Here is a 16,428-nt window from a genome sequence, read left to right as displayed (position 1 = left end):
GTCTGTCTTGGAGCCAGCTGGCATTGGCTCTATTGGACATGGGAGAAGCTTCTGCCATCTTCTCACACAAGCCACCCCCATAGCCCCCCTTCTACCAAAACCTTGCCATGCAGACCCACAATATCCAGTCATAATGCTACTATCTCCAGTATACTGTGTGAGCTCTAACATCCTCACATGACATAATTTCTCCTCTGAGCCTTTTCCCAAGACAATGACCCACTTCAGCTCTTCTTAAAATTCTAGGGGTTCTTTTTACCTGTAGAGTAACAGATCCTTTATGAACTTTCCCAGATCTGTGTATGTCTGTATATGACCTCCATGAGAGGTCATACACCCTAATTTAAAGCTTCATAAAGAACAAACTCTTTGGAGGACAGAAAAGCAGCAGTGAGGTGCCCCACACTGCCTTACCTTTTTCCTCTAGTGAGAATGATGCAGCTTGCTCCCTCTCTTCTACCAAACCCATAGCTCAAGAGGAAAAGGGCACCGGTGAGGGGTCCTGGCACTGCCACTGGTTACAGTCTTACCCATAGGAAACAGAAAACAGGCAGGCAGGCAGAGAGGGTGTTTCCCAGGCACAACTGAATTATTCAAGAGGGCCAAAGCTGGTGGCACTGCTACTAATCCCACCCGCTCACTTCCAGGTGGGAAAGGTATTTTTTTTGGTTCCTTATATCCTTTCATCATTACTATGTACTATTGCCGACCCCAGGAGAAACATAAGTTTTGAAAAAAATTGCTTATGCAGTTACCAGATTTGCCCATCTTAGATTTTATTTTACTCTCAAGATATCCAGATGGAAGCAACATTTGATGCACTATAACCTACAGATTTGATTTTATCTTCAAGTTCAGCATTTTGACACATGTAATTTAGCTTATAACAATAGGTTCATGCCTCAGAGCAATGCCTTCTGAGGTCACAGGCGAAGAGTCGGTCTCCAGATACTTGCATCGAGCTGTACTTCAAGTTCTTTGAAAGGAGTCAAAATGGAGAAAGCTTTCCTCATTTTTAGTGATTTATCACATTATCGCTATGTTAATTCATTTCAAAAGAGAAAATAAAAAACCAAAAGGCCTTGATGTGGGTCTTTGCAGCCAAATTCCTGCAAGCTGCCCTGTGTTGGTCAGCCCTCACACCACCAGGAAGTGTATAGGCTGAACAGATACTAGCAAATCATTTTTAATATCTCATTTCAGGTCTTTGGAGATTAATTTTATCATAAATTTGGAAGCCTGATTTAATTGTGCTAATTATATTCTCTCCTGGGAGTTGATGGATTACTACTCACCATCTTCTCGCTGTACATAATGAATCACACTGAGGCTTTCTTGTATTTATACCTGCTAAAAGTCTAGGAAATGACTTGCAATAGGCGTTCAAGAAACATGTAAGAAATTACTCCAAACCATTTGCTACATGTTCTTATTCCTTTTGTAGATCTGTTCTCACATGTGATTATAATGATTTTGTTACTCTGGAAATAGTTGCAGAAACTCCATTTTAATTCTCTCTCTATGGAGAATCCACTGAAGACAGAGAATATTTCAGACATGCGAGACATTTACAGTTCCTCTTCACATGGCTCTATCAACATCCATCCTCATCTATTCATTTTTTCACTGAATGCCATAGATCTGGGAGTCATTATGGCCACAACATTCCCCAGCACTTGTGGTTCCATCAGATGTAATAGTGTGCGTGTTGGTGGCTTGGTTTTGCTGCTTGCTGGAATTTGCCACTGAATGGAAGCAGGAATTAGATGACATCCTGAAATAGAATAAAGTTCATCTATCAATGTTAAAGTGCCAGTCATCAGAGTATCTTGTCTTTTGCACAGCTTTGGAAAATGGCATTGGCTCCTGGCTTCTGAATGACCTTTCCTGCTCAATGTTCACCTCGTGCAAAAAAGCTTATCATCAGTATTTATCATTTATGTGGGAAGAAAAACAGTCCACTCCTAAAATTAAGTAACCATTGAAACAGTGTGCTTTCTGTCATCAATTCCTTCCTCCTATGGATTTTGTTTAAAAAATGAAGTCTTGGTTTCTTGGCTAAGGAGTGCTCACAAGGGCTGCTTCCCCATCCCCATCTTTACATGTCCTGTAATTGTTTTCCTCAGAAATCTTTCTCTTTCCCACTGGTTTTGCAGTCAGAGCAATAGCTAAGTTAGGAACAAGCACATCTCTGGTTCAGCCTCAATACTGAACTGTCAACTGGGGGCTGTTTCTGACCTCCCCTGCATCCTTCCCCTCCCATGCAGGAAAGTGAGGTCCCTTGCCCCCTGCTGTGGTGAAGAGGTTTGTTCCTGGGTGGTTGTGTGCCCCCTTCACACTGGGGAACAACAGAGGTTGGAGGAAAGTCTGTGCTGTGCTGCTTGGGCAGTTGGACATCGTGTAGACCCTCAGGATTTCAAGCATGAGTTGCAGCTGCCAAGGGATTTCTCCTGCTGGTTGGGTAAGATGCTGCGAAGCGCCAAGCCCTGTGAGCTCAGCTGAGGGTTGAGAAGGGGTATTCACATCTCTGTAGTTTCCTGAGCTGATGAAAACAGGATTTTGAAAGCTGTGCACACTGTAATTTGTCTGGTTACTCTCTTTTACAAATTGCATTTTCTCAAATGTGATATAAATTAAAGGTGGATCCTTCTTTCAGATACGACAATGATTTCCCCTTAATTAATCTTGATAGTTTCTTCATCTTCATGGAACAGGTCTTCATGAGGAGAAAGAAAGGCACATTTCCTTCAGGAGCAAGTTATGAACACACTAAATTGAAAAGCTGCAATGTTCTGTCACATTAACTTGGTCCCTACAATGCAGCAGTCACATTGATAAATGGCGACATTAAGAATAACGTTAGTGAACACGTGCACAGGGTTGTGATGGCAACGAGGATACCTAACTGCCCGCTGCTACACATATTGCCCTCCTCATTTATGCCTTCAGGAATAATGAGCGTATAGGAAAAAAAAATGAGTATTTTTTTCAATTTTTTCTCACAGTTGACAAAATACGTTGATCGTAACTGGACTTTCTGTTGAGCTGTATTTCTGTAACTTTAGCGCTATGAAAAAAATGTAATTATGCTATATTAAATATAAAAGCATAGGACAGCATAATTTACTACAGAAATTATTATATGAATATATATTTATTTATATAAACTATCTGTGTGGGTGTATACTGTTACGCAAACCCACAGGAGCACATTTCCAGGGTGTCTGTCACTGTCATGCCAGAGTGCTGACACTGCTGTGAGCAGGAGGGTGACTGCTTATTTGAGACTGCAAGTGGCATTATTTTCTTCTGCATTTGACCTACCTTTCCCCATGTCTGAATAGCTGGGATTCAGCGCTTTCTTTAAGCCAGTTATCTGGATAGGGCTTGCTTATTAAAAGTCTCAGATATTATTTTAAAGCGCACCATTGTCAATAAATCTCTTTAGTCTGTCATATTGCTATAGAGTCCTGGAGGTTTCTGACTTGAGCCAAAGCACAGACAGCTTTGAATGATATCCTCTGATATCAGTGCAGCCTCAAACTGTGGCAGGGGAGTTTACTAGATCCCTTGGTGTTATTTTCACCTTTTTGTTGCAATCAACAGTAATAGCACTGTTCCCACACAGCCTGCCAAGATCACATTTAGGCTGACACTGACCACTTCCATCATCCCTCTGGTGCCTTCCCTTGCTCTCTCTTCTATAGATAGTTCAAACCAAATACTTCTTTCAAAAGGATATATTTGTTCTCCTTTAAAACTACCCTTGGATGTGATGCCCCCAAAAGCTTGGAGCTATTTAAGCAACCTTTGTTCTGGAGCTAGTGCCTATGCAGTTGATGTACATAGTCCCTTGGTTTCCCTTTTGCCAGCTGTACCCCTGCTGCAAGCTTACTGAGCCAGGAGCTGCATTTGTGCCTCAGACTTTTATGCAACAGTTAAGACAGAGGGCTCTGGTTCATTACTCTGGCTCCTATAGTGCAAGTAAATTATACTAGTTTAAACATATTTCAGTTTATCCTTAGTCTGAAGGATAGTGGTATGGGCAAGGCAGAGACTGGAAAACCAGTCAGAGAAGAGATTTTAGCTTTTCTTCTTCTTCAGGACCTTTGTTGTGACTAAGGCAAAAGGAGGCAGCGGGTGAGAAACATGGGTTATGGCTCATGTAAAGATCCTGATTCCGGCTGGACACAGCTTCTGTGGAGGAAGGTTTTGTACTGGGAGCATCCCCAGCAGCAGGGGCATGGAAGGGAATCTGGGCAGTGTAAACGTGCCTACACTGTATCTGTTTGTTTGGTGAAGTGGCATCTAGTCACAGCCACTGGGACAACCAGGCAAAGCTGCCTCTGGGAGCGGCACCTGCCCCTGGGGAGCAGGATGGAGCCAACACAGGGCAGCCCTGGAAAGAGATCCAGCCCTTTCCTTCTAATTTCTTTATGAGCAGGAGCACTCAGTGGGTTTACGGACAAGGCATTCCCTAAAATTACTCACCTTGCAATTTCTTTTCTGTCTCCTTTTACTATTTGTTTTGCAGAGTTAAATGTAAGGGAATCTGACGTAAGAGTGTGTGATGAATCGTCGTGTAAATATGGAGGAGTGTGCAAGGAAGAGGGGGACAGCTTGAAATGTGCGTGTCAGTTCCAGGTAAGGGCCGCTCACCTTTTTGTTTGCTGTTTCTGACCAATCCTTCAGGTGTATTGAAGTATTTGTAGAATCACCACTTCAAAAATGTTGCTCATCTACAGCCTTATATAGTCTGACCTTAACTTCTTTTAATGGCACTGGTTGGGATGGTATGTGACTGAACGTCACCAAGGAGTGCTCAGGAAGCAAGTGGGAAGTGTAGCTTTGTGTTAGGTCCCCACATGGTTTTGGTAAGTCAGGCAGCAGCACAGGCTGACGTGGGAAGGAATGGAGGGATTTCATGTGCCAGCAGCCACGGTCCCTGTGCCCAGCACGAGCAGAGGTGGGGAGTGCTGGGTGACACCTCTGCCTCCCCACCTTCCTCACCCTGCCCCAAGACCTGAGGCTGGGGGGGAGGTGACCTGGGGCATGGCAGCCATGTGTTGTCACATACACCAGATGAAGCTTTCTAATTTAAATGCAGTACTTATTATGGATTGCTTACTCTCATACCCATTATTTGGAGGAAAGGATTCTTCCCTGCTCTGCTGGTGGCCAAATATGGTACATTAGACCCTGGAAGATTTTAAGGCATTTTGAAAATCAGATAATAACAGCATCACTGGTGATCATAAAGATTATGAATGAAAATAATGAATTACTCCCACTCAGGAAAAAAAAAAAAGTATGGAAATTTTATAAAAATATCCTCTGAACATTTAAAAAGTAGTAAATAGCAAGTGTAATATCCTTCCTTGGTTTGTGAGTCTTTAGTTTTTATAATTGTTATGGCAATCCTTCCCCCTTCCTGCTCCTGACTTTTTAGAGAAAAGAGAATACTGAGGTTCATTTTTTATACAATTTATAGCCAGGACAAACATATCAAATATTATGAGACTCCTGATAAAACTGGAAGAAGTGGCAGTGTTATCAACCAACGCTGGAGTGGGCTATCCTTCAGTGTTTCAAAGATAATCATATGTTCTGTTTCCAATAAATAATAAAACAAAGGGAGAGAGAATAGTAAGTAAGTGTGTATGTGATTTTGGGATTCCAGCGTTTCAGAGCGGGCAGTTGATGTAGTGTTCAGGTGGGTACCTTTGCTGGAGGTGTCCTGCAGCTTACATCCCACAAGAACAATGGGATCCAACTGCCTTTTAAAGGGAGAAAAAAATTCTTAGAACATGTTTAGTCATCAGCCTTCACTCTGTCTGTAACTTTTATTTATGAAAAATAATAAGATCAAAACCCAGTAGTGATTTAAAAAAAGGAAAAGAAAGTCAGCCCTGGGCTAAGCAGAGGTTTCATTTATTTTCTGTAGGTGGTAAATTTTACAACTTCCTAATATCCAGGTCATGAAGACTAAAAAAGGAACTAGCCTATATACTTGGTCTCGAGGAGCCCGTTTTTAAAACCAGATTTATTGTTAAGCTACTTACAAGTTTACTCGTACTTCTTGAAAAATTTATCCTATACTCTAAGGAAAGAAGTCTAAAGATGAGGAAAAGGTACTGTCTTTTTCAGACATAGCAGGTTGAATTCTTCCCGTAACTCTCAACCTTAATAATTTGTCTGCAAGTAGCAGCACCGAAATATCCCAGGGAACAAACACCAGCCCAAACTGTTAGGTTCTCTACATGCATGACTATCTCATAGCTAGCTGATTTTTATTCTGACCTTGCAAGGCTATGAAAAGGGATTAGACACATTTGTGTACAGTGGTTCAGCAAACACGTGCTGAAAGGAAGATGCGGGGATATCAGCCTGCTCTCCCTGGAATGCATTCCCTATCTCCCATTTGAGTAATTCGAGCTATTAGAGGATTTCCTCATAAGAAACAACTCTACTCCTAAAGGACGTTTGCATGAGAACTTTTGGCTATACGTGCCAAATCACTAAAGGCTTACCAAACTGCACAAAAGGCCTCTCATTTTCTGTCCTCAGGACAGAAACCTGCAACTTTAAAGCATCTTACAGCAACTTTAAGATTGAATACAGAATTATCTGTTGGAAAGTATTGTCCCCCTCAAGAGTCACCTGTTTAATTATTCCCTAGGAGTCACTGTTCGGTATGAGATGTGACAGGACTGATGGCTGTGGTTGACTGTCTGAGACTATGCACTATGGGAAAGTATTGCAAAAGTTAGAAATAATTTTCAGAGCTGGCAGCATAATTTATTTCTGTCTGTGCATGCTTAGTTCATTCTCAGTTGGTCACCTCTGGCAGAATGACAAAGGAGGGAGGATAATTCCCTTCAAAATTATGTTTTAAAAAATGAGCATTTTGCAGTTTGGGCACGCCAAAGCACAAGGAAACTGTTGTGGCAGAAATTTGTCATTTGGAATTTGGAGAAGAAACTCGTCCTTTTGGGGCAGTTTAGCTTAACTGATGTTGCTATTTCTATGTGAACTCTCACTGGATGAACTGTACCAGTTTAATCATACACTTTATATGGCTCAGAAGTTTGGTGGCTTGTCTGTGCATTTTTGTTCATTGCTTCTTGTTGTTTGGTTTTTTTGCCTTGGGGTTTTGAAGATGCAAAAGGTGTCTGGAATTACCGTTACCATTACACCCCGAACAGGGCATGTCTTCTTGTCCAGCAGTGAAGTGGGGTTTGCATCTCCAGTTCAGCAGGGAACAGTGTGGCACTCACAGGTGTTAGGGAGATTGGTGGTCCTAGTGTGTTTCTCAGCGTTTTTATGCACGTGATATGTACAAGGATTATGTCATCCACGTTTCTTAGAATATAAGAAAATAGAGAAATACAGGCTGCTCCTGACAAAGTCATTTGGAATGATAAATTTCCTTTCTTCCTTCCTTTTTATTAAATGTACCAAAGCTACTGACTTTGAGCTGAAAATTTTTCAGTATAGTCATACAAAAACATTATTATAGTTGTTGACCAAGAAAAACAGACTCATGATGCTCATGAATTTAATGGGGATGGTGATTGTTTTCCATCTCCCTTGAAAGATCATTCTATGACCAAAAAGATCAGCAAATCTCCCCTTAAGCACTGCTCACCTTATATTTTCCTTTGCTGTTTCATCCCCCTGTGCCTAGTCATACATTCTTGTATTAACTTGAAGAAGTTTTCTCCTTCCTCAGTGTTTATCCTTCAAATACTTCTAGACACTTGCTATATTCCCTCTAGACATATACTAAGTCCCACCATAGTTATTTTGTTCTTTTAATCTTTCCTACTGAATTCCTATGTTGAGCCCGTACGGAGTTGGACTATTATTTCAGTGATCCAAAAGGAATACATACAGGGATATTGAGAAACTAATATATTTTAAGTCTTCCTTTAGTGCACAGAGTTTTAAGTTAGTGCTAGTAATTCATATCTACACAACTATCTTCCTGTATATTAATATGCAGCTGAGATTAATCACATTCTTTTGTATGACTGAGTTATTTTATAATTTCTTTTTCAGTGTCACACGAACTATATTCCCGTTTGTGGATCAAATGGAGACACTTACCAAAATGAATGCTTCCTCAGGAGAGCTGCTTGCAAACATCAGAAAGAGATAACAGTAGTATCAAGAGGACCTTGTTATTCTGGTTTGTAAAACATCACTTTGTGTCACTAATGAACAATGTTACATGGTTAGCTCTTTAGTTTTGCCCTTAATTCCAGACATTTTAATTTTGATGCTTTTCGTAGAATGAAATGATGAGGAAACCGCAAGTCCTCTTCAACAATGGAATATTTTTATAGAGAAGAAATCTGATACAGTTTCTGATATGCTAACAGGTTACTAAATAAATGTTTATTTAGTAACCTGTTAGCATATAAAAAAAATAAAAGTAGAAATAAAAGAGAAAATAGTTTGGGAATGCTTCTGTTATACGTATAGAGGAGCCTTGATACACATCAAAAGGCTTACAACAAATTTGGAGCAGACTCCAAATTAGTAATTTTTTTAGGGCTCGTTTTTTAGATGTACAGAATTAGTGTGACATTCAGCAAGTGACACTGATCAGCCTGACTGCCACTCTACCTATATCCAAGGCATCACCTTTGACCAATTTCACTTTGGGTCGTTATATTGAAGGTATGCGCAACTCTTAAAAAATCATTGTACCTCACATTTCTGATGTGAGACTGGCCTTTTCTGTCTTTCCACACACTTAAAACACAGGTTTTTCCATATGCTTAAAATACATGGGACAGGTTTTCACTGCCTTGAATACTGTAACATGTTCTTGGACACAGACACTTTAGCCACCAGAGGCATTCTGAACCTCTGGGCAGATTCAAAGCTGGTGAGAACAGACACACAGATGGCTTTCTCATAATTAAATTAAATGATTCAGTAGCATCAACAATTGCATTCTTTGGTACATAAATAACACCAAAAAAAATTATGTTGTGGGACATCTCTCATCTTTTGATACGCAATAGTTACTTGGATTAACCTAAGCAAGGTCACATCTATATGGCAGCCAAACACGTGAGTACGGGTCAAGTTCACACTCCCAGCTAGCTTTATTTCAGGTAGTCTAGTTATCGATGACAATTTAGAGGTAGCAACCTGGAACTCACTGGTAGCTGCAACATCCTATCTGGAAATTAGGGTAAATATAGGGGCAGTGTACCTAGGCCATGTCCTTGCTGCTGCCAGTCCCAGAGCTACCTCATTGAAATGCAGTGTGGCTGTCTTTTACATGAGCTGCCTTAATGTCTTTGACTGCAGCACAGACCTGTACTGAGATCTGGAGTTGTTTGCTAAGGTCCAAAACAAACTATGATGTTGGTCGTAACATTGAAGGAAACTTGTGTTTTGTGCCCAGCTCGGCTGCATTAATTCTGGCATACCTCAGGCAGATGACTGAATCTACCTTCTTTCCCAATCTCCCACCTCCAAATTATCTCCAGAAGCTACGGAAAGAGGAAAAAAATTCATACAGTTTCAGAGCACTCGCATTGTAGAGGAATGAAGCTGGGTTACTTAACATTGATAATATACAGCTGTGGGCTGGCTTCAGGGGCGGTGGGTTGGCCGATGTAGACAAGGTGCAGCTGTGGTGGGTTCTGTTAAGGGGTTGGGCAGCCAAGGAAGAGGAAGCAGCCGGGGAAGAGAGAGGAGGAAGAAGCAGAGAGAGAGAATGTGCAGCCTGGGTGAGGAGAGACTAGGAGAAGGCAGCAGAGGGACTGGCATGAAGAGTATGTTGGTATGAGATGGTAAAAGACCTTGTTGTAGCTTGATAGTTTGGAGAGTGCTGCAACATTGCATATTCCTATAACAACCACCAAGAAGTATGAAGGTTTGAACAGAGGGTATATAAGTAAATTTATTTTAGTTTAGTTTAGTTTCATGCCTAAATTATTTTAAGAAACATACTTGCACCATGAAAGCTTCTCTCCCTCACTGAAAGGAAATACTAGGGTAATGTTTTTGGAACAACAAAAAATGTTTATTTTTGTATGCATTCCAGCTTATTTAGAAAAAGACACTTTGAAACAAAAAATGGATTCTTCTCAGCCTCAGGTTGCTGGCAGCTAATTACTGTGTCACTCAGCTAGTCTAGGATGATTTTTTTTTTAACCTTTTTCTCCTTTTCTTTAAGTCCTACATAAAATGTATAATTTTTAGCACTCAGTATAATAGATCAAGACATGTGCTGAGGCACAAATGACCAGAAAGTACTGAAAACACATTTATGAACCTGAGGATGCGATTCAGACTGCATACTGCATTTACACTGCTGCAATTTAAAGTGCTTTGGTGGAGCTCTAGCAGAACGGTACCTGCTGCTTCCCTAAGTGTCTGATGCACCCTGGCTAGCGTGAGAATATTGGATGATGAAAGCCATCATCTGGAACCGCTCCATGCCCTGCCTGGTGTCATGAATCGTTGAGGTGTCAATATATTTGTACTCTTGATCTGTAACACATATAATGGAGAATCAAATGCCCAAATTAAAAAAAAAAAATCCTTTATAGACCCCCATTAATTTTCACTGAGAGCCTCTAAATTTGCTATGAAAATTCTTTGTTCTGGGAAATCAGGAGATAAGTATAGATCCACTGGTTTTCTATCAGAGTTTTGATTTTTTTTCAAAGCAAAGCTTCATCCTGGTGGGACGCACCTGAGACAATAGGATGAAATTCCTACATAGTGTTGTAAAAACTATTTATTATTTAAAGTACATCAGACTTCTGCATCTCATACAAGAATGAAATGCTTCCAGTTTGCTAGGGATTGATACGCTTCGAAGCTATGGCATGGGAACAGACTATACTGACCAATTTAGTCAGACCTATTTCTTGGCAGGTAACATTTTGATCAATTTTTTATGGTCATGGATGATTTAACAGCATATTTATTTCCTTTGTCTGCGTGCTGTCAGACTTGCAAGATCCTAAAATAAGCAATGTTAAAAAAAGTCATAGGTGCTATATGAATGAACAAAATACAAGTTTAGAGATTAAAAATGCTGATTTAGAGAAATGTAAGAGAATGTATGGCTGAAGTTTTCAGGACTGCATATGCAGATCTTAACATTGTCAAAGCCCATTTTTCAAAGAAGGGACATTGTGTTTTTTTCAAATACCTGGATTTATGGAGGTGTTTCTATGCCTAATTACCCCTGGCACAAGGTGTGGATGACAGGGGTCTGTGAGTTTTAGACAATACATGTAGCCCCACGTCACAATATACAAAGAAACTAGGAAAATGAGTGAAATGCAGCTTTAGTGTTCTCTTTGCCTAATACCACAACATACCTTTGAGAAATGATGGGTTAAATCAAACTATAAACAATTTTGGTCTACATCTAACCTGGCCTTTTGCATTCATAAAAGAATCATCTGGCCCGTGCCTAGATGGGCTGTGAAGCAAAGTCCTTGCTGTAAGCACTGCCCATCTTCCACAACTTCTCCTCCTTGTTCTGTGGGATTATGTAGTGAACAAGATGAAAGCAATGTCCAGCCTTCTCCTGTTTTTCGTGGTTTTTTTTTTTTAATTTCTTACCGTTATCAGTTTCCCATTTGCAGTTCAGCCCACAACCAAATGCAGAGACAGGACCACCCATCAGGGAAGGGGTTGGGAACATCTATACCAGGACTCCTGCCAAACTCATCCCATCAGTGGTCTTGCTGCTGACCAGAAGCCTTGATTGGTTCAAAAAGGGTGACGTTACACTGAATTCATGTTATGCCATCCTCTACTAGAAGTTATCTTGAACTGACTTGCTAAACAGTTTTAAGAAACCAGGAAGAGAGGGCAGTCAGGGTGCTCAGAGCATTGAGGAGTCTGAGTCCCTTGATTGCTCCTTTTGTTGGTGAATTTAGTCTTTTATTAGTTTAAATAAAATATTTTAATTTAGTAAATAAGAAATAGACCTTTATGATTTATTTCTAAGAATATGTGTTCCTGTTAGCCCACACATACAGCCACGATTTTGACTGCTGCCAGATTTATATCATATGCACATGAAAATATAACCACACAATGAAGTAGTACTTGATATATTGTATTTATAGATTCTCAGTGTACTCTATATATTTGGAAGGCACAGTTGATCGCTTTCTGTTGGGATTTCTATAAGTGGAAAAAAAAAAAAGCTATTTGTAGAACTAGAAACAAACACCATATCTCTGTTAGATTTAAGAAATTATTCTCTTAGGAGTAGCTTTAACTTAGCATTCTTCAGACTGAACTAAGAAAACTCTCACCCTGAATTTGAATGCACAGGGTTTTACAGTAAATGCTTTTTTTTTTTTTTTTTTTTTTTCTGGGAGGCTTACAGTGAAACATAATTAGATGCACACATTGTTCAGAAAAGAAATATAATAAGCTCAATTTAATCCTTCTGAGGGAGTTAAGGAAGAAAATCTAGGCAACTCACTTCTAGATTAAGAAGGTGCAGAAATAACTCTTTATGCTCTTGCAATAAAGCCATAACAAATGTGAAAACCTGCTATAAAAACATCCATTCATTCTGAGACCTGATGGAGACCCTTACTTCCAGCTTCAGTGCAATACAGGAGCTTTCCTGTCCAGCCTGAGAGATCAGTTTGCGACAGTACAGCATCAACATTCTGTCATTAGGAAATGTTTGGAAGCAAAGAAATAGGTTACCCAGACATATGTCATCAACATGTGCTGGATATTATTTTTATTCATAGCAGAATTAAGCAGGAAATGGCTACTAGGATCAAGTGACAGCAACCACTGTTCCCCTAAAGACATCAAGGCAAATGGACATTCCCTCCACATGCCTGGCAACGCGGAGGTTAAAAGCCTTTCTCCAGCTGCTGGAGACGTTGCAGCTGCTGTCAATTAGGCTTGTCAGCATTTGTCAGGATTCCTCCCCAAAAGCTTCTGCTGCCATATCAAAACCATGGGTAATTGCTAGCAGGCAACCCTGCTGCTGGAGGCTGGGGGCACAAACCCAGCAGGAGGAGGGCTGAGCTGTTGCTGCTGGGAGCACAGGCTGGCTGAGCTGGTGTGCTCCTCCAGAAACTGCTTTTGTGCAGCAGCATGAGCTCTGCTCTGCTGCCAGCAGTGGGAAGCTGGAGCCTGCTATGGTCTTTGGTCTGGCCGATGGCTTGAAGTAGGCTGTGCTGATTTCAGATCACTTCCAAAGTGCTGGTCCTTGCACAGCTGCTTGGAGATGCTGTAGGAGCTGGTGAAGAGTTACACCACACTGAGGAAAGAGGGAAAGTTAAAAACTCTGCCTGTGCAATTCAATGTTGCTCTCATTGCTATGTCTAGTGTCAACTGTAGATCAGGGTGGTCTTCTTTGGTAGCAAGTTCTTGATTTTTATCCAGACTTTACTTATAGGCACTCTTGTGTACCTAGGATTAAGCTGCAGTAAGCTTGCCCTGTCCCACCATGGAGAGGACTGCTTTGTTAGCTCTGTTAACCAGGAAATCCAGGCTAACAGGGAAGTAGGAGCTGAGATAGCAGCTGCCCTTTCTGTCTTCCAGTTCTGTCTCGTAAGATGAGTAACCAAAGTCAATTGAATAAAAGGGTTAATGTGATCCAGGACTTGCTCAGCGAAGTTTCTAGAGTGCTGGTGTGGGAAGACCAGTTTCTGCTTAATGCAAAGAAGTGACACATACTGTCTTTGCACTGGAAAAAGCACAGCTGTATCCCAAAGGCTTAGGGGAAAATCCAGGACATGGGTATAAAGAATATAATAACTCTTCGTGCCAAAGTTCAGATGCTGGAAATCCCTTCTCAGCCAACAGCTGAGCCTTGCAATACCTAAATTCTGCAAATACATCATTTTTTTGGCTTTGTTTCCTGAAGAATGGTGTACAGTTTTACCTTGAATGTGTCAAGAGGTGTTCTGTTCTGCCCACAACAATAGCTGCTGATCTGTTTCTTACGCAGATCTAAAGAAGGCATAGTGTTTTGGCATATCTTGGCCTGGCTCTCTGTGTGCAGGATCGGATAGGTTTGCTCTTGAGGTGCTGGCTGGATCACCTGCCTCATGCGAATCAAGCCGCAGGGTCTGCTTGCTTAAAATTTGTCAGTGGCCTATTTGTCCTCCTGTTTGTACTTAGCAGGTTGGAGTTGTTGCCTTAAATGGGGAAGAGATGGGTTCAGTTTTCATGCTAGTTTGTGTTAAAAGGCATCCCTCCTGAATGAGAGAGGCTGCAGGCTCATTTGGTTTGGGGACTATACCTTCTGCCTCCGCAACAAAGCAGATCCATGGTACAGAAATGGCTTCTGTTTCAGAGAGTACCAAATAAAAATGGGATTCTGACTGTAGCCTACTGCTTAGAGTGTTCGTATGCTGTGTCTGATCCAGGCGCTTCTTTATGTATTTTATAAAGAAACCCCTTCACAGATAAAAGCAGCTTGCAGCAGAAGGCACATGCATTTGTGTATAAGCATATTTTTATTAGTCTGTTTGGAAGAGGGTGGCTTAAGTAAAAAGAGAGGTCAGTCACTCACTCTAATTACTGACCTGTGTCTGTGGGGGATGCTGTTTCTCCCCAGGTTCCTCACTTGTTTGGGCATTTTCTTGCCAGGTTTTGGTGCATGGAGAGCACTTTGAAAAATCCTGAATTGGTTAAGGGCCTGAAAAGAGCAGGGCCACTTGTCCAAGTGAGCTTGCAAAAAACTACTTTTTTTAACCAGCAGCTGCTTGGGAAAATCTAGCCAAGGCTCAGAAAAAAGCAGGAGCACGGGCTCAGTTTAGCATGGTTACCCTGGAGACAAGAGTCCTAGCACAGCTCCCAGGCTCAGAGGGGAGACAGGAGCTCCCAGTGAAAGGTTGAAAGCAGTGCAGTGTTATAGAGGATGACAGGTTTTTTAAGGTTTCTTGAGACCTGAAAGCCCAGAGAAACAGGAATGGATCTATCTCATTACTATGATGTCCTGCCAAGTGGAGACAGACTTACCCGTGGACCTCGTGTATCAAGCCAATGATCTACAGAGACGTGTGATCTGAGCATCAACTCTATCATTTATGTGGCTCTCGTTACAGCTCGTCCTGTCTGTGTGATGGTACCTGCCCTGCCACACAGCATACGCACTTCGTGGCGTAACTGGAGCCCTCAAGCTGGAACTGTGCGGTGTTCCTCACCTCAGGGCTGAACGAGCCGGGGAAAGCAGTCAGTGTGGGAATTAGAAATAAAAACGTGGAATGAGCCAAGTTTTTTGAGACATTTTAGGCTTTGTTTTTTACATGAATTACAAGTTGAACTTGCTCGAGTTTGTATGTCAGCCTTCTCTCCCCCAGAACAGCTTTTGACACAATTTCACCACTACAAATAAGCCTGTATATTTTCCTCATATAAGTAAATTATACTCCTTCAAATGTCTTAATGAAGCAATACTGCATCATAAGGCATATTTCTCAGTGACTCGAAAGTGACATTGGATATGGGATTGCTTTGTCGGTAAAGTGGGTCAATATCAATGAAACAGGAGTCCTTCTGTTTTCACATTCATGTAAGGTAATAAGCTCAGTCTATTAGATACAGAATATTGGTATAGGAGGAAAGAAAGGAAAATTTAGGTGCGGGAAAAAAACCCTCTCTATTCCTGATACTCCATGTGACAGATTATTTTTAATGTGTGAAGTGTCCCAGTAACGTGGAATTTCACACTTTCATCCACACACTAGAGGAAATTATTCTTAGAAGTATAGCTGCTTAAAGAAAAGAGGGGGAGGGAACTGAGCAAACGGAGGGTTTGGCTTTTCCTCTGATGCGAACAAGCTTATATGTGGAAGTAAGAACCCAGCTCCTCTCTCTGTCTGGTCTCCTTCTTTCAGATCTGTGGAAATGAATTCAGATGCCTTCTCTGTCACCAAAGCAGGCATGAAAGGAGAGGTGTGGGATGAGCTGAGCGTGTGCTCTGCTCCTCTCCTCATCTTCCAGCTAATGGGGGTGGGGAATAATTCACTGACAGTAGTTGCCATCCTCTCCTCTCCACCACCTTTGAACAAGAAAGACCAAGGGAGGTTTGTGACTCAGAGAGCGTGTTTAAGGGCTTGTCTTTACTGCTGTGCTAGCTAAAGACGCTGTGTGCAGTGCTGCCCAGCGGGATGCACATCCCCAAACGAAATCCCTAGCTGGTTCCGTAATGCTCGAAGTGGAGTTTGTTGGCCTGGGGTGGTGAGGAAGCTCAAGTCCTGCTGACACTTGAACTGCTAATGCAAAGGGGATGCAGCCACAAGCTGTCACCCATCAGATGCTAGTCCGGTCAGTCTAATGTCAGTGAAATAACTATGCTGTTAGAGCGTCTGTTGTGGTTTAACCCTGGCCGGCAACCCAGCACCACGCAGCCACTCACTCACTCCCCCCGACCCAGAGGGGTGGGGAGGGGAA

The 16,428-nt window shown here is 41.6% G+C and overlaps 1 protein-coding gene across 2 annotated transcripts in view; it reads left to right on the top strand.

The window, feature by feature from the left end:
- TMEFF1 (transmembrane protein with EGF like and two follistatin like domains 1) overlaps positions 1-16,428 on the top strand; it is a 130,655-nt gene that overhangs the window by 69,381 nt on the left and 44,846 nt on the right. For both annotated transcript variants that reach the window (XM_037381933.1, XM_037381932.1), the window contains exons 2-3: positions 4,535-4,644; positions 8,062-8,191. In XM_037381933.1, the coding sequence (XP_037237830.1) occupies positions 4,535-4,644; positions 8,062-8,191 (240 nt within the window). The remainder of the gene's footprint in view (positions 1-4,534; positions 4,645-8,061; positions 8,192-16,428) is intronic.

The sequence above is a fragment of the Falco rusticolus genome, chromosome 3 (assembly GCF_015220075.1).
Source record: "Falco rusticolus isolate bFalRus1 chromosome 3, bFalRus1.pri, whole genome shotgun sequence".
In the NCBI taxonomy this organism is placed as follows: Eukaryota; Metazoa; Chordata; class Aves; order Falconiformes; family Falconidae; genus Falco; species Falco rusticolus.
The sequence above is the reverse complement of the archived record's forward strand: the minus strand, read 5'-3'. Positions and strand labels throughout refer to the sequence as shown.